Genomic DNA, 23,793 nt, shown 5'->3' on the forward strand with positions numbered 1-23,793 from the left:
ATGAACTAAACTAAAAGCACACACTTTTTATAAACACAGATGGCATCAAAAGGAAGGCACACAAAACATCACATCTGAATTTGTGCTCATTCATTCAGTAGAAAAGTAATGAGTTTAGGCACTGATGTTGGGCGAGCAGGATCAAAAGGTTTTGTTTAATTTTAAGGAGAATTTTGAAAAATGAAATAAACTTGCATTTTTACGAGAAAGTAAGCAGATATAACTCTAAGCAATGCCTCATCTTCTCTCTACTGATAAGCAAGTGCACACATGAACACACATTGTATTGCACGCCTACTGCATTGCAAGTGAGGTATCCTTCTTCTGGAATCCCCCTGAGGCATTGATTATTGATTATTTGAGGTGAAAGTTATTTTTTGTAAATGCTTCAGATTTTTCTAAACCCAGGCAATCCTGCTCCTTATTCATCTCCTGCAGTGTGCTTCTGTGTGCACCAGGCCGGTAGTTAAGATTTGCAGAGTCCCAGTAGGCCTTTGTGTGTTCACTCCTGTTCCTGTTTCAGTGTGCACTGGGGCCATCACTGTGGTTACTTCTGTTTGATTAATCCAGATGGCAGACCTGAGCTGCAGGGGTACCTGTGGGCTAGATTTAGAAAGTCTCCTATTAGAATATCACTGACAAATATTGTTGGTTAACAAATTGTCTGTTCATACTTTCTTGTTTGTACAGTTAAACATGGAAAAACATGCCTCAGCTCTGAGCATTTGTCCACTCTAGGATAAGCAATGTATTACAGTGTTTTGTTATAATGGACGCACTCAGTCTCAATAAGACCCGGTCCCTCGAGCTTTAGGATACGTGCAAACAGCAAATAAGATCTCCTGACTGACTTTGTGTTTGTTTCCATCTCTAGTTATAGTCATTCTTGTTAAGCACATTTTTAAAGTTTTTGTCCACCTTATCATTAAAAATACAATAATTAGAGTAACACAAATGTACTCCAACCTTTATAAAATATTAGTCCAGTCTAAGTGACTTTTTTATTGCATGGATCTTTTCGACTACACCCTCATCCCCTTGAGTTTTTTTGATTTAGTTATTTCTGAATTCTGAGTTTTGTAAAGTAAGCAAAATTTGTTATAAGATTGCACCATCACTGGTGGATTGATTAAAACTCAAACACATCAAACTGATTTGAAATGGGGAACATGTGCCACCATTCTGATTAAAGAAAATACAATCTTGAAAATTGTCAACGCCCTCCGATGTGTGTCACTCCACACAACAGATTTTTCCCCTTCAATAGGAGTAGATGTAGTAAAAACAAAGGGAGACAAAGATTTCTTGCTTAAAATGTTAGTCCTGGAGAATTCAAAAATGAAATGGGATTAACTGATGTTTTGATTTAAATGATCAGTTTCTGCTGTGCTGCCCATGTTACCTCTCTCACAGAGTACGATTTGAAGCTTTTCCATTTACCATCCCAATTTGTGAAAGAATATTAACATTGAAAGTGTTTAGTACTTTGACTGATCTGCTGTTTTGTTTTTCATCAGGCTTTTGGTCAGTGCTTCCCAGGACGGCAAACTCATTATTTGGGACAGCTACACAACAAACAAGGTAAAAAAAAAAGAAAAGAAAAAAAAAGATTTGCCAAAGAATTTGATTTCATTTTAATTTCAATTTTAATTTTCTTTTCATGGTCTGTTACTCTTAGTGTTTGTTTTTTTAAATACTGTTTCAATCAACTTCTACCATTGTGTATAGTAGTAGACAGACTTAGGTATTTTAATATTTTTCCCATTCGCCTGCTACAGAAAAAGGACCATAGATCAGATGGGTTTTTTCTAGGTCACACTTTTACTAACAGTGGTGGTTTGCAAGGCCCTCTTATGGAGAACCATCTAGAGCAGCCTTTCCAAAACTTCAGGTGGCTTCGGCCCAATTTGAAACCTGAAAATCTTCTAGGACCCACCGAAAACCCTTTGACAACCATAACATGAGACTAAAAGTACAACCAAGAGTTATTACCTTCAAATTTTTACATCATAGACAAAAAATTTCACTGCAAATGCTCAGCTTTTAGAGACATTAACATTACTCAAAGTGTTTGTGGATTCACAAGTGCATTTAACAAGCACCTGCCATTAATTTTGTTTTGATCAGACATCATCACCTAAATTTTCTTTTCCAATATTCATCTTAAACATACTTTGTGGCTCAGAAAACTCTTTACTTGTGGTATTTAAATCTCCAAAGGCACTGATAAAATCTTAAACTCAAGAAGCAATTGGCATTGTTGAATGTTATCGAAGTGTCACCAATTAATCCAACACGTTAAAACATGACATTTGTTCCATACATCAGACAAAATAAATGACCAAAAAGAGCCAGGAGTTACAACTTCTGACTTTGTTTTGTTACTTCTGAGATTTAAAAAAAAAAAAACATGTAATGAAGTATTTTATTTGCTTTAACTTTAATATAGATGTATTTCTTTAGTTTTAAGTTACTGTCAAAGACCTTGGGGTTAAGCCCCGGCCCACACTTTGTGAGGCACTGCTCCAGAGTACTTACATGGAAGGAAAAGGGTGTAGTGGACATATTCAAAAACAAAACCTATTAGATTCAACTAAAATCATCAACCTAAAAATATATAACCAGTTGAAGTGGACTCATAGTCTAAAATCTGTCACTGCTTATAAAAGGCTGCAAGAGTAGAGCTAAAAAGCCAAGATAAAGGCAGTGGTGTGTAGAGTACACAGTTACAGTACTCAAGAGAAAGTACTGTTACTTAACAATAATAATTACTCAAGTAAAAGTACTCATAAAAATAAGTACTTGAGTAAGAGTAAATAAGTACCTTATTAAAAGACTACTCAAGTTGTGAGTAACGTCATGAGTAACTTCATTTTGTGCAATTTATGTTTTATGAAACATATTGCATTATGACATATTATTCAGGGTTAGTAATGTAAACTGTACATTGTCATAAATAAAGTAGCATAACTTGCCAAAAGTAAAACAAATTTAAAAAACTTAATATATAAAGCAGCAGTCAAATTATGTTTGTTATTCACAATTATGGGATGAAAAATTCAATATAATGACAAAAAACCTGACTCTTTCTCTCATAATGGTTATCTTATTTTTACATGATGATTTTAATCTCACATACATTAATTTGTATCTTGCAGTTCTCACTTTTAATCACATTATATTCATTTTATCACATGTGAATGATTTTTGGCTCATATTTATGAAATTAATCTGATGATCTGGCCTCATTTCTGACTTTTTGCCCATTTTTATTTATTTTTTACTTTTAAGCTCCAATTTATGAAATTTTATCTTGATTATCACTTAACAAATTTGGCAAGCCAAAACTGAAACTTATCAAACCAAAGACAACTTTAGCCCACTAGCACCATGTTATAACCATGTTAGGTATAATCACTGTAGTAGCTATACCACACACTCGTGATAATATTATCACCTACAACGTAACGTTAAATAATGCCGTGTAAAATTAAATTTGTGGCAGAGTTGCATAGGTAGTTGGACATGTGACCTCATTTATCACTGTCACAACTGTGTGTTTGCAGTCTGCGAGGTAAAACAGAGAATTGAACTTATATGTTTAGCAAACTAGCAGTGTAGTCATTAGCTTATTTAGCTTTCTTACCATAACGTGCTTTCTTAGATTTGACGTGCTATTTTAGAAGCTTGAGATTTCCACCGTTTTAGTTAGACACAGTTGGCAGTGCATAATGTGGCTGTTGTTCCTCATTGTTTGAAAAGCAAAGAGTCTTGATGTTGAGCCAGGGATGAACATGCTCCTCTGAAGGAGACGCAGGTATTACATCTTCAGCCATTATCTCCAGCTGTTGATAGTTAAGGGGGAGGGGTCACTCCTCCGTCTACTCGGTGGTGCTGAGGATTTTACCTCACGCTGCTGTGAGAGCTCAGCTGAGTGTAAAAAAATAATTAATGAAAATAAATTATAGACAAGTAAAAGTAGCAACCAGTGCATGCCCATTGTAACGGAGTAGAAGTATTGTTTTTAATCACAATGTAATGGAGTAGGAGTAAAAAGTACTCTACTCAAAAACTACTCTCAGAAGTAGGATTTAAAAAAAAAACTACTCAAGTACATGTAACGGAGTAAATGTAACGAGTTACTACCCACCTCCGGTTAAAGGTTAAAATGGCTGTTGTCACGTTGCTTTGATCTAAAGTTCAGGTATGCATGATGTGTCTTTACACTAGTACAAAACAATGATTCAAAGTAAATGTTGTTTAACAATGGGCAACTATGAGCAAAAAATATCATAATAATCCAAACATAAACAAATGTGTATAGTTTGGCAGTGAAAATGACTTTGAAGAGAATTTTAATTAGTTGTTGTCCATTGTAGTTTGTATTTGTTGTCTTAAATCAGGAATAGTCAAATTCAACCCATCTTAACAGCAATTTTCAATCATATTTACAAGTGAAATTGTAAAATTTTTAACAAATACTTTTGAAGTGCTGGTTCGCTGGTTTCAAACGCACAGAAACAAGTCTTGATGCCAGTTAATGACATGCAGAAGGAAGCGTGATATTTAAGGCCTGTTATTGCTGTACCAGATTCTGTGTTAGACACAGCAAGCAACCACAAGCTTATGGCACCACCTTTTTGACAATTTCCTAGGAAAAACATCCAACCTAAGTGAGATGTTTATTGGAAGTCAGCAGGACAAAGATTTAACTGTGAAAAGCCTACGTAAATAAGAATTTCAAATGTTGAAAGTGAAAAATGCCATTGTAGATATACATGGAAGTAACTCCTTGCAAAACAAAACACACCTGGCGAAACATTACATAATCTGAATAACAGCCAACTGATTAATAACATGATTGGGTTTAAAAATAGCATCCGAGAATGGCTGAGTCTATCTGGAGAAAGATCGAGAGGGGTTCACTACTCTGTGAAAGACTGTGCTGTCAAATACTGCCAATATTCCCAAAAAATATTTCTTACCTTAAAATTGCATAGATATTTGGTATTTTATTCTCTAGGGTGAGGGCTGAAGTGGGATTCATCTTTTAGCCCTGGAGTTCCCACTCAGACCAGCCCACTTAAATTCACAACTTTTTACTGGAGATGTATTAATGTGGACTTTGTATTTATATATATATATAGAGAGAGTGAGAGAGAGTAGTACAACTCTGAGAATATTTTCAATGTTAATTTTAGTGAACTAATTTAATCATGTGCAGTTGTTCACACATGGAACAACAGCTCACCTTCACTTTATGTGTTACTGACAGCAACAATTGAATTGGGCATGCTACTGAGTCTGCAGAAAGAAAAAAGGTAGTTTTGAGGTTGAACGCTGCTTAAACAATGAGTGCTAGTGACACACCTTGTGAGTGCAGACTGTATTTACTGTCACTATACACCTGCTCTCACAGCCCTTAAACCAGCCTGGCCCACCAGGAATTCTCTCGGGTTTCCAGATTAGCTACTATGGGCTGGTCTACAGTTTACAATATCATGAACAGACTCAGAGAACCTGAAGAAATCCCTGTGTGCAGGGGGACAAGACCAAAACCAATACTGAGTTATCGTGATCTTCAGACAGCACTGCATTAGAAATAGGCACGGTTCTGTCATCACTGCATTGGCTGAGGAACACTTCTAACCTTCTGTGATCACAGGTCGTCACTGCAGCTATGACTGTTTGCTGAAACTCTACCATGTATAGATAAGATTGGGGGTCATTTAAGATGGTCTGAGTTGAAGCAGAAAACTGTCCTGAGATCCAGTGAATCAAAACTTGAAATTCTTTTAGTAGATCATTGATACCAAGTTTATTAAGGCTAAAGAGGAAAGGAACCATCCAGCTTGTTGTCAGTGCTCAGTTCAAAAACCAGCTCTCATGATGGTATGGGATTGCGTTAGTACAGGGGTACCCTGCATGTATGTGAAGGCTTCACTAATACTGAACATTTAGTTCAGGTTTTGGAGAAATATATGGTAAACGGTAGAGGTGTGACGAGATTTCATCAAGATGAAAGATGTCTTACTGTAGCATTAAGTAGTCCTTGAACAGTAGATTGTCCATGCAATTGCTCCTGACACTCTTATATTGTTTGGGAGATAGTAAAGAAACAGAGCTCAGCTGATCCTCCATAACCTGTTTGAATCACTGCTGAGCCTGCATCGCCCTCATCTTTCCTTCATTGGGAGCAGCAGCAGGTGCAAGTGTGACACTTTCATCACCATTGTATGAATAAACAATTTTCTGACCCCTTTATGAATAAAAATAAAGATAATGTTTAAATAGTATACCATCATGACTTGACTTCACCACCATGTGTCCAAGAAACTAATTAGATCCTGGGTTACGTTTATATTTAATTACCTTGAAGGTTTAAAAAAATATTCAGTAGCTTTGTCTTATAAAATTACATGTGAGCAAGCCACATGCTTCAAAATGAAATTTACTGTGTAAAAATTTGCCTGATGAACACTAATAAAGATTTAATAAAAACGAAAAAGACACATAAATCATTATTTCAAAAAGGTGCAGAGAATGCAGAAATTGGTTCCATAAAATAGATAAGAATGCCGTGAAATAAATGTTTAATGCTTAAAATTTTTTTAGAAGACCTCCAGAATTCTGAGACTGCAAACTAGAAGATATCACATGCACTGACCTAATGGTTGTTGCAGAATAAGAATTTTAAAAAGTTTGAAAGACTTAATTGTGAACACAGTCTTTGTGCATTTGAAAATATAAATGGGGAATAAGAAAGTGTCTCTGCTAAATAACTTACACATTCCTCTTAAAGATTGAATGCAAAAAAAGCTTGCTCAAATCAAGATCATGATCAAGCCACTCCACATTCATACACTGATGGCAAAGGCAGCATTGTACAGTGAGCATCTTTTTTAACCAAGCTCATTCATACTCATCTATTCACATTTGCACATGACAGACAGAGCAGTTGAGTTAATTTTGGGTTAAGTGTTAGGACAGCACTGGCATGTGACTGCAGAAGTTGGGGGTTGAACCTTCAACTTCCGGTTGGGAGAGGATCGGTTTGAACTACGGAACCACAGTCACCCCATATGCTATTAAATAACCAAAACCTTATTGAGGGAAGGCTTCATGTATATCAACAGGATAATGCTGAACATTATTTAGCATGGCTCAATGGTTTAAAAGCCTTGGTGCTAAAGTGGCCTGGTCTGGCCTGGAGAATCTGAGCTGTTGAACAACTGAAATCTTGAATCAAGCAAGATTGGGAAAACATACCATTTTTAAAAAACAGAAACCAGTCTGCTTAGTTCCTATATGCTTGCAGAGTGGTGTTCAAAGCAAAGGTGTTATATCCAGGGGAAAACATGCTGCTGTCCCAACTTTTTGAAATATGTGGCTGGCATCAACTATGAATTGTGCTCCTAATTTTCAAAAATACATCTAACCTGATCTGTTTTAACACCTGATATGTTTGTGTTTCATTGATTTTAAAACATCATGTTGTTTTGATTTACATTTTTGCTGGTTTGGAAATGTAAAAAAACTTAAAGTTGATATCTAATATAAAATATTTTTCCTTTGTTTACAGGTTCATGCTATCCCATTGCGTTCCTCCTGGGTAATGACATGTGCATATGCTCCTTCCGGGAACTACGTTGCTTGTGGAGGCCTTGACAATATTTGCTCCATTTATAACCTGAAGACCCGTGAGGGAAATGTGCGTGTAAGCCGTGAGCTGGCTGGACATACAGGTAGGCTTCAAGAATAATACATTATACGGGTTAACTATTGAAAATTAGATATAGGTGTCCTTGAAAATAGTGCTTTGTATCTATAAGCCTAGATTTACTTTCTTGTGCAAAGTCTGTCCATTCAGAAACTCTAAAGAATAAGTATACAAAAGGAAAAAAAAACTTTACGTTTTAATGCAGTTCTCCAAATACAGTGAATAAAGATTAATTAAAGTCATTTTTTGTCAATATAAAAAAATCATTAGAATGGATTTAATTCTCCCTAAATAAACTCTCTTAACTCTCTGAATGAAGCCAAGGAATTTCATTGGACTGTAAATTAAATACACCTGTCAATGGACGGTCAAACTACTGAGCTCTTAAGCCAGGTCCAACTGCACATTTTCAGCATGACTGTAGTCCAGCCCGACAGCTGTGGGGAGTCAGGACCCATCGACCCCAAAAATCTGTTGTATCTTCTCGTGTAGTGCATCATAGTGAAAGACAAACACATCTGAGACACTTCACAACAGAAAGTCTGGCGTGTTTGTTTTTTGTCCTGCCTTCTACAATATGTTCTACAATGTCAGTACCGCTGACCTAGAGCACAGGGTGCTCTGAATGCACAGAAGCCACAGAAGGTAAACAAATCAAATGACCAAACAAAAGAAGACTGATGAAGTCGGTGCTCCGAGACGAGACTTACCTGCAATTTCCACATACGACAGCTGCACCGCACTCTGCCAGCCAATCATACTGCAGAGCAAATTGCTCCCTCTCTTGTCAAACAGAGCAGTTCCACTGCCTGTGATCCAGTCCAGCACCAGAAGTGCACCCTGAAGCGCCACTCCGCTGCGCTTTGTTGGGGATGCACTTCAGGTCTATTTTCAGTGCTGGCCGCTGTCAAGCCGCATCAATTCCCAAACAGGGATTCAAAGGTGATCGGAAATCATCACTATATCAACATTACATCTTATTCTGCAGCGAGAGCAAAGGGTCTCCGCGAGGTCAGTGGGTCACAAGGCTGCAACAAGGCTAACTTTCTTTAGTATGTTGCTTTTTAAATTTATGTTTACACACTATAACAATGACTTTAGGTTGCCACACATTACATGTAAAGTATTATGATAATGCAGAGAAGAGAAATAGACAGAAGAACGGATGCACTCTGCTGTCCTGTCAATTTTGGCTACCTCACTCCTCGATGCAGCTCTCTCATGTCATAATCTGTCCGCACATGCAGACTTCAGCTCACTCCTCAATCTGGTCGTGGGCTGCCAGGTCACATGGACAGAGGGTTTTAATTTTGTGTTGATGTGGATTGTGTTTATGTTTTGCAATTTATAAACGATCTGGCAACTCTGGTGTCCTCAGACAAACATACGAAACGTATTATCTGTATTTAGAATGAGCATACTTCTAGTAGAGCCATAAAACAGTGTGAGCCCCAGGAGAAATGACAGAACAGGAAGTGGGCTGGAGATTGTCCAAAGGTACAGGAGGAACCTGGGAGAAACGGGGGTGTTAGAAGGTATGTCTGTGGAAATTGCAGGTGAGACACAGAGGAAAAATTTATCAAGCGCTAACAACAACATTCCTGTCTTTATTATGTAACACGGAGAGATGACCACAACAGACTAAAAAAAGAGAGAGATGTTGGCAAGAACTAATGACCAGTGAGTCAGTGCTGTTAGCATATTGTCAAGCTAGCGTATCAATCATTATAGTGTTTGGATAGATAAACAAATACAGTATAGTGCAGTGAATAAATTGTTTGTGTGCCCTCATTTTTTCAGGTGTATTCCAGCCCAGCCCCTCTTACTTCCAGCGTCTTTACAATGACAGATCATGTACCTTCATGTCGCCTTTCATGTCTGTCAGTTAAATTAGGGCCCTGTGATTGCCTTATCGGACATGGTGACCATCATGACAGACAAAAAAATCATGCAGTCTGACCTTAGCTTTAGTGTTTGGACAAGACCTGGAAAACCATAACCTCTAAAGCCAAAGGCCCTGAAATAGAGATTGCAGTGGATCGGTCGGGGGTAGCTCCTTTAACATTACCATAATACTTCAATAGGGGTGGGAATTGATAAGATTTTTATCGATATTGATGCCATTATCAATTCTTCTTATCAATTTGATTCTTTATTGATTCCCTTATCGATTCCTTCCTGTGAATTTTCTTTTTGGATTGCTAAAAATGTAAAACATAAAGTGTTTGGGAGGAGAACATTCTATAATAATAAACAAAAAAAACTCTTTTTTGTTGGATATGTCTGTTAAAACAAACTGCTCTCTGGATCTTTAATCCATGAACTTGAATTAGAATACAGTACTACTGCTCATTTTCTTTAAAAGATAAAATCTTAGAATAAATATAAAACTAATCTCTGGATTCCAGATCTCCAGAGGTATCAAAATTTACAGTTACTGGGCAAAAAGATGAATGTCATGCATTAGACATCACTGTTTGACAGACGTTTCACATTGCCCTGTGTGCGTCATTTTTGGAGAAACAAAGCCACATTTTGACCACTTTAGTCTGTTTTTGTGACAGTTCACTAGAAATGGGTGGTAATACAGTAATACTGTATCCTGAGGGAATTAAAATTAGCCACGGTGTTGCTTTGATTACCATCATGAAGATGGTGCTGTAGGATTAGCGCACATTATTAATAAATTCCTCAAGAATATGTGTATTTTTCCACACACAGCACCACTGTCTGTGTGTGAAGACGCTTTAAAAGTGACGAGTGAACTCCTGTTATTCATGTCGGGACAGTTTTGCAAAAGACGAACACTCACGTATAGACTGGCGCACAGATACTCGTGTGCTATGGCCTGGCACGGCACGGGCACAGCTCTGACGCTGTGGCATTGTCTTCTCTAAAGTCAATCTGTTAGACGTGCTTCGCTGGCTCCAATGTGATCTCAGACAACGTGAGTTTAAAAACGCTCTCATTCTTCTTTCTGGGTATACATCTGTGATGAGAAATTATTATGCACACTCACAGGTGCTGCGTCCCGCTGCAGACATACCAGGTACAACAGAAACCACTGAGAGTTTTTAAAAACGTTTAAACCCATCTTTACCCGTTTAATGTGAAATGTAGATTAAATTATTCACTGCTTGTTGTTCATTTTATGTGCTTGAGTATTCTGTCACTTTTAATGAGATCGGTGTAAACACTCAGGATGGAGCTCGTCATTGAAGCACAACGCAGACATAAATTATTACAAAGTCCAATCTCTATCTGTTTAAAATCATACAGAACATTACTTCACATTCAAAGATTCTGATATTAGATTAGGATTATCAATTCTCATTTTACGTCTGGAAGAAGAGGAGGGAGGAAAAAGACCGCACGTTGGTGTCTTTGAAAGAGAAAAAAGAGACACTTCATTTGATCCCCTGCCCTGATTTAACCTGTATTACTTAAACTATTCACTTCTCCCGCTCCTGTAAACGTCTCCTTATTTTATTTTAGACTCAAAGCATTTTGATGAAGGATTAGATAAAGCCCCACAGAGGCGCGCGCTCCACTCGTGTATGCACGCACGCCGACAAGAGCTTGTAAAAATGTGTTTTTTTTAAAACACCTTGCGGAGATACTGTATAGTCCTGTAAATGTTTGTTTATTTCCTCAGCTTCTCTGTTCAGCTGACTGTCACATGCAAGGCCTGTGTTTTATGGCACGCGGAGGTGCGACATTGTTAAGAGAATCATTAAGATAAATAAGATAAATGATGTCGATGGATCAAGCCAATCGGAACCAGTTCTCAAAGGGAACTAGTTCTCGGTTCCCACCACTATACTTCAAAGTTATTTATTCTATAGTACTGTTAAATTCATTATTCAGAAACATCAGAACATTTGGTTCAGTTGCCAATCTGCTGCTATCAACAAAAAGTAGGTGGACATATTAAGAGGATGCTTGTGAGAAATGCTACTTAAGACTAATAAGTAGGGAAGCATGATAGTAGAATTTGCCCACAGACAATATGCCAGTATTTACAAATTAATTTTTGCCCCATACCGATATGGGTACCAATATTAACCTTATGTGATCGGGTGGGTTTGTTTGTTTGTTTTTGTTATTTTGTTAGCTTATTAGCAACATAACTCAAAAAGGTCATTGACGGATTTTCATGAAATTTCCAAGAAATGTCAGAAATGGCATAAGGAAGAACTGACTAGATTTTTGGAGTGATCTGTATCACTGTCTAGATCCAGGAATTTTTTAAAGGATTCTGTACTATTGGGAGATAGGGCTAATGCCGGAGGGCTGCACTATTACCACTTTACACCAGGAGATGGCAGACATGAGTAACTTATTCAAAGTTTTGGAGTTTATAGAGTTTGAAAGATGCACACCTGGTCGAGGAGATGAGTCAGAGCGTAACAGAGAGAAAGACAGTGAAATGTAGCAACAATACTCACAGTGCTGGGAGGAATAGAGGAATATTAACCCTCTGCCATGACTTTCAGTCATCTGACGAAACCATGGGTGCTTCCGACATGACAGTCCACACGTAGCGAAGCCAGTGCTTTTCCTCACCATGTCTCCACCCCACCAGGGAGGGAGTAATCGGCGAATTAGATTTTGGGACTGATCCAGATCACTGTCTGGATCCAGGAATGTTTTTAAAGGATTCTTCACTATTGGGAGATAGGGCTAATGGCAGAGGTCTGCGCTCTCTGAGTGCTTCTCTAGTTATACATGTAGTTCAGACCCAAAACTAGAGTTCTGAAAGCACAGTCTTAAGTTTAAGGACGAACAAAGAAACATATTTCACTCTTTAAAACATACAAATTTAAAGGAATAATAATGAATAAAGAAAAAGACTTCCGCTGACGTAGGTCTGTTGGTCCTGCCTAAAACTTCACTAACTTAATCATACATCTGGTCCCTTTTTACTGCAAATTATGGCTAATATTCACAGCTGATGTATTGTTTGTAAATGCTGGCAGAAATATTCATTTCAGCTGATACCTGTAGGTAATTTTTTGAGCCAATATCTACTGGTACTGAGATCATGCCGATAATATGCATCATTATTAATGAGTACTCTGAAGAAGTATAAGACTTGGAAAAGATATGCATACTATAAATGTTACTGGCATCTTCATTACCCAGCTCAAGCTGAGAGCGGTCAATGTTTATAACTATCCACTTAAAAGCTTGCCTACAGTTCTCCAGAGGACATATTTGAAGCATCTGAAGCAGATGTAATTGTCAGATGAGATGAAAATAACCTTTTTGGAAAACAAACAAAACTCTTTGTTAGCTTCTTGACAAAAAAGTAATCCTTCCATAGCACACAATCTGAAGCAGGATGGTGGTTAGTGGTTAGGGGGATTTTTTTTTCTAGCAAGACAACAACTGCAAACTTTGGGTATAGCTATGCAGGTATGAATACAAAATGTCATTCCCAATGTCCAAAAGTGGTTTAAGAAGAGTCCTGTTCTCCACCTTAGTGATAATTTGTAAATGGAGTTATAATGGCTCTATGTTACTCGTGGAATCAGACTAACATGACCAGGTTGGCGAAGTTTCATGAAGAGAAGCGGAGTTGAAGTCCACTTCCCTCACTGCAAATAGCAGGTCAGAATCAATCCAAACAGATTTAAAGCTGCTCTTCATCATTAGCATCTACAGTGTTCTTTCTTTGAAACTTTTGCAAATATTTTCAACAGAAATTAAACACTTGTGACTGAGGATGCCTCCACAATACAAACCGAAGAATAGAAAACAATATATTTGTATTTTAGTCAAACAGTGACAAGTATAAAGCAGAAAATCTCAACAAAAAGGCTGTAATCAACACACCCTCCTGCTTGCTGTGAACGGCCTGGACAGATACTAATTACTTTAACATACTGGCTCAATGGGACTTTACACTGAGTTTTTCTTTGGATGACTTTTAGGACAAGTCCACTTAAAATCTTGTTAAACAGAATCAGGGAGTCTTACTCACATACAACCTATCCTGGTAAATAAGGGTACATTTTCAGGAGTGTATTGTGGGTGGGAAAAAACTTAAGCCTAAATCTTGGTGAGCCGTTTGGCAACTTAAAGGGTAAGCTCTGCCAACAGCGTATGGATATGTGTGTTAGATGGTCGGAAGACAAGAAATGCCCAATTTAGGTAAAGTTCATTCAAGTATTGACCAGATGTTGGCATGTCCTTTGCAGCTACAGGCCTCTCAGGTATAACTGCTGTCTTATTACTGATCCAGTCAGCAGCTGGCCCTGCAAAGATCTAGCATCTGATAACTACTGAGTACTTTGAATAATGACCTTTTCCAGAGTCATAGACCCTGAGGTCATGATTAGAATTTGAAGGGTTTTTTATTTCTTTGTACTAAACAGTCGTATAGTAGTTATTTAATCAGTCACTGTCTTTGACTCTTGCCAGGTTACCTGTCCTGCTGTCGCTTCCTGGATGACAACCAGATTGTCACAAGCTCTGGAGACACCACCTGGTGAGTCTGAATACTGCACCAATCTCTGAAGTGCATTACACTCAGAGATCTTGTCTAAAAATATCACTTAAGAATTAGTTTAACACCTTTCCTACACCACAAACAAACGTCCATTTAAAACTTCGTATTTTTAGTTGTAGTTATATTTTATTGATTGATTGATTGCATTATTTAGCAGTTTGTTTCTACATTTAGACTAACCTTTGACTCATTGTCAACAATATTTGACAATATTTAGGCCACTTTGAATTACAAGATTAATGTTGTAAGCTAATACTGGCGTAGCTACAATTGAAATCCATGGCTACTGTAAGCCCAAAGTGCTGGATCTATCTGGGGTAGATAGACTTCATTTGGCTTCTGCCCTCACAACATTTCACCATCAGTTTCATTACAGATTTGCTCTTACCAAGATATGATTTTTTTTATTGCAGCTGGTAATAGACATAGTTTTCCTCTTCTCCTTGCAGTGCTCTGTGGGACATCGAGACGGGTCAGCAGACCACTACATTTGCTGGCCATACTGGTGATGTCATGAGTCTGTCTCTGGCACCAGAGATTAGACTGTTTGTGTCTGGAGCTTGCGATGCATCTGCAAAGCTTTGGGACATCAGAGAAGGAATGTGCCGACAGACCTTTACTGGCCACGAGTCAGACATCAATGCTATCTGTGTAAGACGACTCAAACCTGCACTTTACAGACATTCTTTAAATGACACTCTCAAAGCTTACGTGTTTCAGTTTTAAAGTCACTTAGGACATGTTCAATTCAAACCCATTCTATCATGTCTATGATGCTTGAAATACCATTCATGTCAAGCCTAAAGGAACTCGAAAAGTGTCAACCAGGTCATTCACTGGAGTCCGGTAGATTTTTGTCATCCGTGGTGTTTATATCAACTCATCTGCTATGTGATGTACGATTGAAGCAGCCCATCATCTTTAGAATTTTCTTTTTCACCATTTTTGAGCATTGTCTTTTAAATATATCCAGGTTGTTAAACAACACTCATCATGGGTTTTCCAGGAGTTCAGTTTTAATATCTTCAGCTTACAGAATTGATACTTCCTGATTTGTTATTAGACAAACTAACTCCATATAGATTACATATCAAGCTTAATAATTTATACATTAAGATTGGCATTAAATGGTGAAACCAGTGTAGAAAGGTGTAAAAAAAATTTAAAAAAATCCTCTGTTATTGTAACTCACTGCAATAATCGTTTGAAGTTAAAGCCTTGCACTCAGTTACTGTTTAAGAGAACAGTAATAGTTTAACATGAATTGATGGTGAAATCTCAAAGTCTTACATTTTTTTTACCTGTTTACTTTAAGTGATGTTGAGAGCTTGTTTGAAGGCCTCAACATAGCTGTTGAAACACATAGTGGTGTGCTGATGTGACTTAGTCTGAAAGAGTCTTTCCCTCCCTTTTTTCTCCTATGACAGTACTGTTTTGAACTGACATATGCAAGGAAGGTTGTGACAAGTTATAGTTACATTACTTAATGTTAACAGCAAATGTAATCATTTTTATTCTAAACAACAAAACTGGGTCAGACATATGGGAGCATGAAGAAGTCAAACATGGTACTGCACCATTTGACAAAGGGCTAAATCATTCAGCTCTGCTGCTGCTTTAATGCATGATACTAGGTAATAAATACTGTTGAGGCTGCAGACTGCTATACTGCTTTTTATCCTGCTGTCCAGCGTGGTTAAAGATTGACAATTTTGACATCAGCCAGGCAGAGAGACTCTGTGATTCTATTGGGTTCTAAAACAGAATTTAACTTGAATGCACATTTTTACACTGCCTTTTTGTAAAGACCAATGTTGTCACTGCACAGATGACAAAGAAAGACAATCTAACAAAAATCATCGTAAGCATTATGTGGGAGTTCTTTTTTCACTTGTGTAGGTAATTTAGAGTTAAACACAACTCTAAAGTAAATAATCTTATGCACCAGTATCCTCACTAAAATTCTACCTTCCCCTCTTTTGCAGTTCTTCCCTAATGGCAACGCTTTTGCCACGGGATCGGACGACGCTACCTGCAGGCTATTTGACCTGCGTGCTGACCAGGAGCTGATGGTTTACTCACATGACAACATTATCTGCGGCATCACCTCCGTAGCATTCTCTAAGAGTGGCCGCCTGCTGCTTGCTGGCTATGATGATTTCAATTGCAATGTCTGGGACACTTTGAAGGCTGATCGTGCAGGTAAGCAGTCATACAGAACAGAGCCACATGTACATGAAATAATTTTTCCTATGGTGTACTTGTTCACATCCCAAAATGTACACTTTTACACACTAGATAGTTTATATTACCAGGAGCCACAACTTTTTTTTGAGATAGTATAATAACTCTTCATTAATAACTCTTCAATAACTGCTTCATTATGAAAATTAGCACATAAAATGTCGATCTGTGTTATTCTCTGTACCTGACTTAATGTTCAATCTGTTGTGTATTTCTGTGCATAACCTATTACTATTCATAAACTTTGAATGACAAGACTGTGTTGACCCAGAAGTAGTATATCAGAATATAAAATACAGTAGTGCTGTGAGAATGTAGGTGTGTCATGTTTATGAAAGGAGGCAAGCAGGCATAATGCTAATTAAGCTGTATGTCCGTTATGCTGTATTTCCACACACACCTCAATATGATGCATGATCAAAGTCTTCTTGTTCTGCCAGTAATGCAATCTGTAGAGTAAAATCAAGGCCTTATGATTTAGCACATTAATGGCACATCTACACTTACCACTTCAGCCCGTAATGATCTGAGCTTCTGTACTACCTGTGCTCCATAATTTCCTTTATGTTTTTAAAATTCTAATGAAGCAACATAAGTCTCTTTATCATTTGCATATTAAGTAGAAAAAGTTAAGATCCGGTCACAGCAGGAGTCACTTGGATGTGTGAAGGCGTGTACTTGGAGGTGCTGTCCATTTAGGTTTGACCATCCAGGCCTCATGCCAATAAGAAAAAGTCAAAATTATGGCACAGAGGGAATTTTTTGCACACAAGCCCATCTCTTGACCAACAGTGCTTTGTGTGTCTAGTGCCTATGGCCTTAACACTTCCTTAAAAGAAGTGTCATGTCACACAAATGGCAGTTCAGTCTTAAAAATAAGAGGTCTGCAATTGTGTGACTCCACCTTTTTATCATAATCTTTATTGTTTTTTAACTGTGTTTTGCTGCTAAACAGGGGTGTCCCGATCCCGATTGTATGTATCGGATCGGAGCCGATATAAGCATTTTTAATTGATCAGAGATCAGCCCAGCGGGTCATTTACCTCAGCTGTTGTAGACAGAACACAATTTACGACAGGCTGTAAACGCACCAGTAGCAGTAGCAACATCAGCATTCATGTGTTTAAAATGTCAGCGGTATGGAAAACTTCAAACCTTGAGCTTCTGTCCTTGAGTGTGCCACAAAGAGCTGTTGTCCAGATTAACACTCTTGCCCAATCGGCACTCTGGCCTCTTGTGTGTTGCCAAGACCTATGGCTCAGTTCTTGGTGATTATGAGGATGTCATTGGGATTCCAGTACACACAGAACCATTGTCAGGGCCCATAGATGTGTTTAAAAGTAAAGTTTTCACTCAGCAGGAAAAGGCTTTGAAACTCTGCGCTGATCATTTATTGAGGGATGAATCTCTGTAGTGAGCATCAACATGGTTTCTCTCTCGCTCTCTCCTCCACTCCCTCTCCCTCTCCCTCTCTCTTTATCATGATGGATACCTTTATACCTTTAAATATTCATGGCTCAATATCAGGACTATAATGTGCTCCTCTTTCAGTGCTCTATTGTGAAGAGCATTATAGCATTACAATGTTTTATCGGTTGCTAATGGATAAGAGACTTTAGTACCAAAATTAAGATTAATTTGACTGCTTTATCCTCTTGTTAAGCTGATGGTAATAAAGTAATACAAACACACAAACACTCAACTTTATATGTGTTTTTAGTAAGCCTGTTGCTGGGCTAAGGCCAGTGTCCCCATATGAGATTTGCTTCAGATCTTGTGCCCTCTTGTGGGTCCACTCTTGAGCCCATTAAGATATAAAATTTCTTTACAGTAAGACTGCTATGCCTATCGCTTTGATCTATGCACAGTGGGTAGTTAGCCAGCACGCTTTATCTGTGCATAGATCTACCTGTTTCACTTCACAAGGCTTCAAGGTTACATTAAGTTTAAACAGGAGGTATTTGCTTTATTTCAGCCCTGCAGCACAAAGCTCTGTGGCTTTTGAGCTTTTATTCCACCTTCTTTTGCATCTTGGATGAAAATTTGGCTGTTCCCTGTGTTCTGTGTGTGCTGACCATACTGAATCTAGTGTGATGGCTGCTACTCTGGGTGTTAATACACTTACCTTGCATGTGTGTGAAGTGACTGAAATGGAGCAAAATGTAACCTATGTTTCTGGAACGCCAGGAACAAGGTAAGACATTGAGGTAGACAGTGACACAGCTTAGCTTGGTGATGAGAGACTACCACTGTGAAGGGTGACAGTGATGATAGAGGTATACATAGATATTGAAGTGTTCCTTCTGATGTTTCTGCAGGAGTCCTGGCTGGTCATGATAACAGAGTGAGCTGCTTGGGTGTAACTGATGATGGCATGGCAGTGGCAACAGGGTCCTGGGACAGCTTCCTCAAGATCTGGAACTAGAGTCTGAAGGTAAATGATGAACTAATTATAACCAGTATTCCTGTGATGTGTATCAGTAAGAGGCTGTCATAGTTGACAGCTAATAGATCTTTGTTAATAGCTTGTATTTATTGCCATTTGGGGTTTGGGAATGAGTAAACAAAATATGAAACATCTGCTCAGTGTTGATTATTAAGATACTGTTTTTTTCTTCTTGTTTCTGTTTTTTTTCCTAAGATGGCATCTGGACTCCAAAGTTGAGTGGAAGACCATTCCAACCTAACAATGTTCAATTTTATTGCATATCCAATCTTTTCAAAGAAACACCGTGATACTGACTCCAAACTTCCCTAAAAACTTACAAGGGCAAAAATTCTCTTTCATTCTCATTTAAAGAGCACAATTACCTGTCATTCATTAAGCTACAGAAAAAGGAAGAAAAAAGTTTGAGGGATTTAGAAAATTCAAAATGGAACAAGGGGAAAGTTGTGCATTCCTCCATGAACATGCTCTGGTATCGAAGTAAGTGAAAATACAAACACCCCACCACTAAGCAAACTGTATCCTTTAAAATACGAAACTCTGACTGAAGGCTATCACTTAAAGGTGATATTATTCTTTGTAGCTGATTGGCCAGGATTATTTTTGTTTCTTCTTTTAATTTACATGTTTATTTTTTGTTAATGATACATAAATGAGTGAATTGTCATTTAATGTTAAAATGAGGATCAAGACTTTGTTTTATTTTCCTAGTCATTACACATTTTGGAGAGTGTTTTTAAAACAAAAGGTCCTGGAGATCAAGTCATTTTATGTCCAGATATACCCCACTGAAGAAGACAGCAAGGGAACCAAGGTCCATAAAAAGTGGTCTTGAGTCAATTCTGGCCCTTCTGCATACTAAGTCTCAAGATACAGAACAAAAGTCTAAATACACTGTCAGATTTGTTGTCTTTGCAGCTTGAATGCCTATGCATCTTTTTTCTCAGTTTCTTTTTTCGAATACAACCAGAAAATACAATGAATATATCTGCAGTGTTTTAAAGAAAAAAATGAAAATGTCTAGAGGAAAAAACAGCTTCTGTAGGCTAAAGTTTAAAGTGCATTGTATGGCTTACAGTTATTGAGCTGTGCCGTATAATACTGTCCTAAGAAAGACTTTGCACTGAAAAGTGTCCATGATGGGCTGAAAATAAAAACAAGACTTCTGTATGTCCTTTTTTATGTGTGCAAGTCCTTCTTTACTGTACATAAGCATTAGGTGTGAACTCCCCTTGCACTTACCGTGTCTTGAACTCTCTTGGGCAGATGCTAGGAGATTTACTGTACTAATCCCCTTATGTATTAAACCAGGCTTATTCAAGGTATTTTGAAGGCTTCTTATTGATTTTTGTTTTATGTTTAGCATTACATAAACATCTTGCATGAATTAAACTTACTTGGAAGATTGCTAAATAGAGGAGCAGTTTTCTATCACATCCTTCCATTCATAATCCCAAAGAAAATCTGATGGACATAAAATATGATCTTGCACCAGCTGAGCCACTTTTAAAGGTAAATCAGCAAACAAATTGGATATTTAAGATGCGTGACTTGGGAGAGGACAAGGACAAAAAGGAGTGGACAAGGACAAAAGAAAACTTACTAAGAAACGGTCTTAAAAATCCTTTAAAAGACAGGAAGAAGTCCAGCAAGGAAATGGCCCTTGTTAGAATGCTAAATTGACTCTTCTGTGGTCAGAAGAGGCTTGAGCTGGGGTGGTGTTTGTAGAGGGGTAGCAGCCATAAACCACATTTTCTGAAGAGGAGCTGAGTGAGAAAGATAAGATATCCCAAAGCCCAAGAATACTGAAAAGAAATGCTATGAAAATGTGGTATTGCATGTCAAATCCAAGTTTGAATTGATTGGGTCCAGTTATGCAAATATGTGTCTGCAGCTTTCAACGGCACAATATGGAAGGTCTGTCGTGGTTTATGGACTGCATTTCTGCCATTTATCTTGGTGATATTCTTCTAATTAGTGATGCTGAAAAGTGAAGACAATTTTAATTCACCAGTGATTCCCTCTTGAAAACCGGGTTGCTAACCGTTTTATTTTTCAACATAGCTGCAATCTCAAGCACACTACTAATGCAGTAAAATCATTTTTGACAAGAAATACAGGTGATAAAGCACTTCTTGGACAGGCCTTCAGAGTCCAGACCTGAATTTTATTGTGGCAGTATGAGATCAGCTTTACTAAAAAAGCCCAGGTGTAGATAGGACAGGGAATTACTGAAATAGGCCTGGAATAGTATACCAAAAAATATTTATAGACAGCTTTAACAGGGTTTCACTCAAGAGGTTCAAGACATGTAGAAGTACAACTGAAGGTTACACTAAATACAGACTTTTACCTGTATACATTTTTTTGTTCAATTTTATGATTGTATGTGCATATTTCTTGTAATTCCTGGTTGTATCTCAAAAAGACTCTGAAAAATATGATCATTACATCTTTGCTAAAACAACAAAGCTAGAGGTGTCTTGATACTTTTGCACAATACTGTACTTTTACTGTTTCTTCTTTTGCAGTCTAGTTCACAAATTTTATTTGCAGAAAAATTAAACTTTGCATATATAGAATAATGTCTAAAGCAAAAAGTTCTACTAACCGAGCACATGCTTTTTATCGTAATGAATGCTCATTTTTGGAAAATCAACAGAAATCAAAACATTGTAACCATTTTTACACCGTTTCACCTGACGACAGAGAAAAATGAAATGAAGAATTTCTCATTGGATCGTGATCTGCCCCGCCCCCCTTTAGATTCATTGATTTAATTTTGTTTTGTTGACCAGGGTTGGGACCTTTGATGAGATCTGGTCAGCTATGGAGTACCACCACTCTCACCCAGTTGCAATCTGGACACGTTTCTGTTTTAAACAGAAGTGCCCATTCCATGCATGGAAATGCAATTATTACTCTGTTAATGACATGTTGTATAAATCAATGTTTGAAAATAATGATATTGAAATTTTTTAAGTTAAAAACAAAAAAAAATGATTTTGGTTGTCTGCCATGGATGGGTTATCACTTAGAATCGCATGCTGTAGAATTGCTTAAAAAGGTGCATATGGAATAAACTCCTTTGATGTTTTCTTTAAGAAAATAACCTGTTGAATATATCAATACAATGATATTTATATTTTTTCTTTTATTTCTTTTTTAAAAATTTCTTTTGGTGGGGGGATGGGGGGTGCTACTCTGTGCATACTATTCAACCTAAATGTCAAAGCTATGCACTTGAGAAGCAAACCTTGCAACATCAACAATTTCTTGGTCCATACTAGGGAGGGATTCCAATTATTAAAAAATAACGTAAATGCTTAAATTTTTACACAAATCATATGTACACTCATACACCTAAACAAACACAATCTCAAATGGAACACATAAGTTTTCATTCCTTCTGTAGCAAACAAATTCAACTTAAAAGAAAAACATTTTATAACAGCTTTTTCTGTCCTTTAATTAAAAAAATCATATATATATATATATATATGTATATACATACATATATATATATATATATATATTTCAGAAGAATGGCAGAATTTTCTGTTCTTCTTGTAAACAGAGGCGCTTTTCTTTAGCTGTAGTGTTATTTTTTCCATTTTTTTTCTTGGCAACTGTACAAAAAAAATGTGCTGTAATTGTGCGTTAGGCCTGGAGTCGGCAAAAAGTAAAATTAAATTAAAAAATATAAAAAATTTAATTCCCTTTCCTTTTCACCCTCTCCATTAATTAACTGTAGAGCTCTGCACCGCAACAGTTCCCTTTTCACTTTTTGTATTTAATTTTAAAGTCAGTCAGTGTACAACCGAAAGCTGGATGCAAGATAGAAACTATATTAAAATGTACTGTTATTTAAGATGTAATAAAAAAGCAGTTTGAGATGAACTTCTGTGTTGAGTGTGATTCACTTAAAGGGTTGCCACTGAAGCTACAATATTGCAGACTGTTTGGTTTCCTTGTAATTATGTTTAAGTCAAATAAACAATTTCTTATCCAATTGCACCAGCCTTGGCTTTTCTGTATAATCAATTGTAATATGCCTGTTTTCTTCATGGAAAAATGGCTACACAGATCAAAACAGTCACACAGGATGGAGCAGGACACCTTGTTGTGCTATGTATGCTGTATTTACACCTCCGATGAGATGTCTGAATCCTAATGTTGCTGCTCGAGAGGCGATGCTAACTTTCGGGACAGAGCTGCAGTTAGGCTTACCTAATCTTTTATTAATGTGTGTAATCAAGCTTCTAAAACGCTTTGTGAATGAACTGTTTATATACATTCATACGCTGATTGCAAAGGTTGATATGCAAGAGCCAGGTAGCTCATTAATACCTAATTTAATTCTGTTCAAGTCATTAAAGCAATATACTGTAGGTTATGTGTCTTGCAAAGACTACAACATGTAGACTACAGAGCCTAGGAACATATCTACGCTCTTGATGGAGGCATCATCAGTTCTTCATGTGATAAAATGAAGCCTGGAAGATGGTGTTTGAGTGCTGTTTGATGTTAGGAGCCCTTTTCTGCACAGATTCCATGCAGAGCAGAGACTCAAGCTGGCAACTCACGTTATTGTCCCCACACAGAATATTTAGTACATACTCATGCTCTCAGCTTTGTCGTCCTCGGCATACATCAATATGCAAAGTGACAGTTTTAACACGTTATCGTAAGGATGTACTAGTTAGCATTAGAGTGGCATATTTATTGACAAAAAACTTTTGAAACTCTTTTAATGCCAACAGAAAACTGTGCTTCATTTGAGGGTTTTCAGCAGAACTACATCAAATTGTTGCACAATCAAATAATTATTGTAACAATTTTGAGAAATAGCATGGGCTTGGCCTGTTT

At 37.4% G+C, this 23,793-nt stretch overlaps 1 protein-coding gene across 1 annotated transcript in view; it reads left to right on the plus strand.

Moving 5' to 3' along the window:
• gnb1a (guanine nucleotide binding protein (G protein), beta polypeptide 1a) overlaps window positions 1–22,931 on the plus strand; it is a 68,753-nt gene extending 45,822 nt beyond the window's left edge. Inside the window, exons 5-11 of the mRNA XM_041798832.1 lie at window positions 1,518–1,581; window positions 7,583–7,745; window positions 14,147–14,213; window positions 14,684–14,885; window positions 16,220–16,436; window positions 18,797–18,912; window positions 19,120–22,931. Coding sequence (XP_041654766.1) covers window positions 1,518–1,581; window positions 7,583–7,745; window positions 14,147–14,213; window positions 14,684–14,885; window positions 16,220–16,436; window positions 18,797–18,903 — 820 coding nt within the window. The 3' untranslated portion in view covers window positions 18,904–18,912; window positions 19,120–22,931. The remainder of the gene's footprint in view (window positions 1–1,517; window positions 1,582–7,582; window positions 7,746–14,146; window positions 14,214–14,683; window positions 14,886–16,219; window positions 16,437–18,796; window positions 18,913–19,119) is intronic.
• The last annotated feature ends 862 nt before the right edge of the window (window positions 22,932–23,793 follow it).

The sequence above is a fragment of the Cheilinus undulatus genome, linkage group 11 (genome assembly GCF_018320785.1).
Source record: "Cheilinus undulatus linkage group 11, ASM1832078v1, whole genome shotgun sequence".
In the NCBI taxonomy this organism is placed as follows: Eukaryota; Metazoa; Chordata; class Actinopteri; order Labriformes; family Labridae; genus Cheilinus; species Cheilinus undulatus.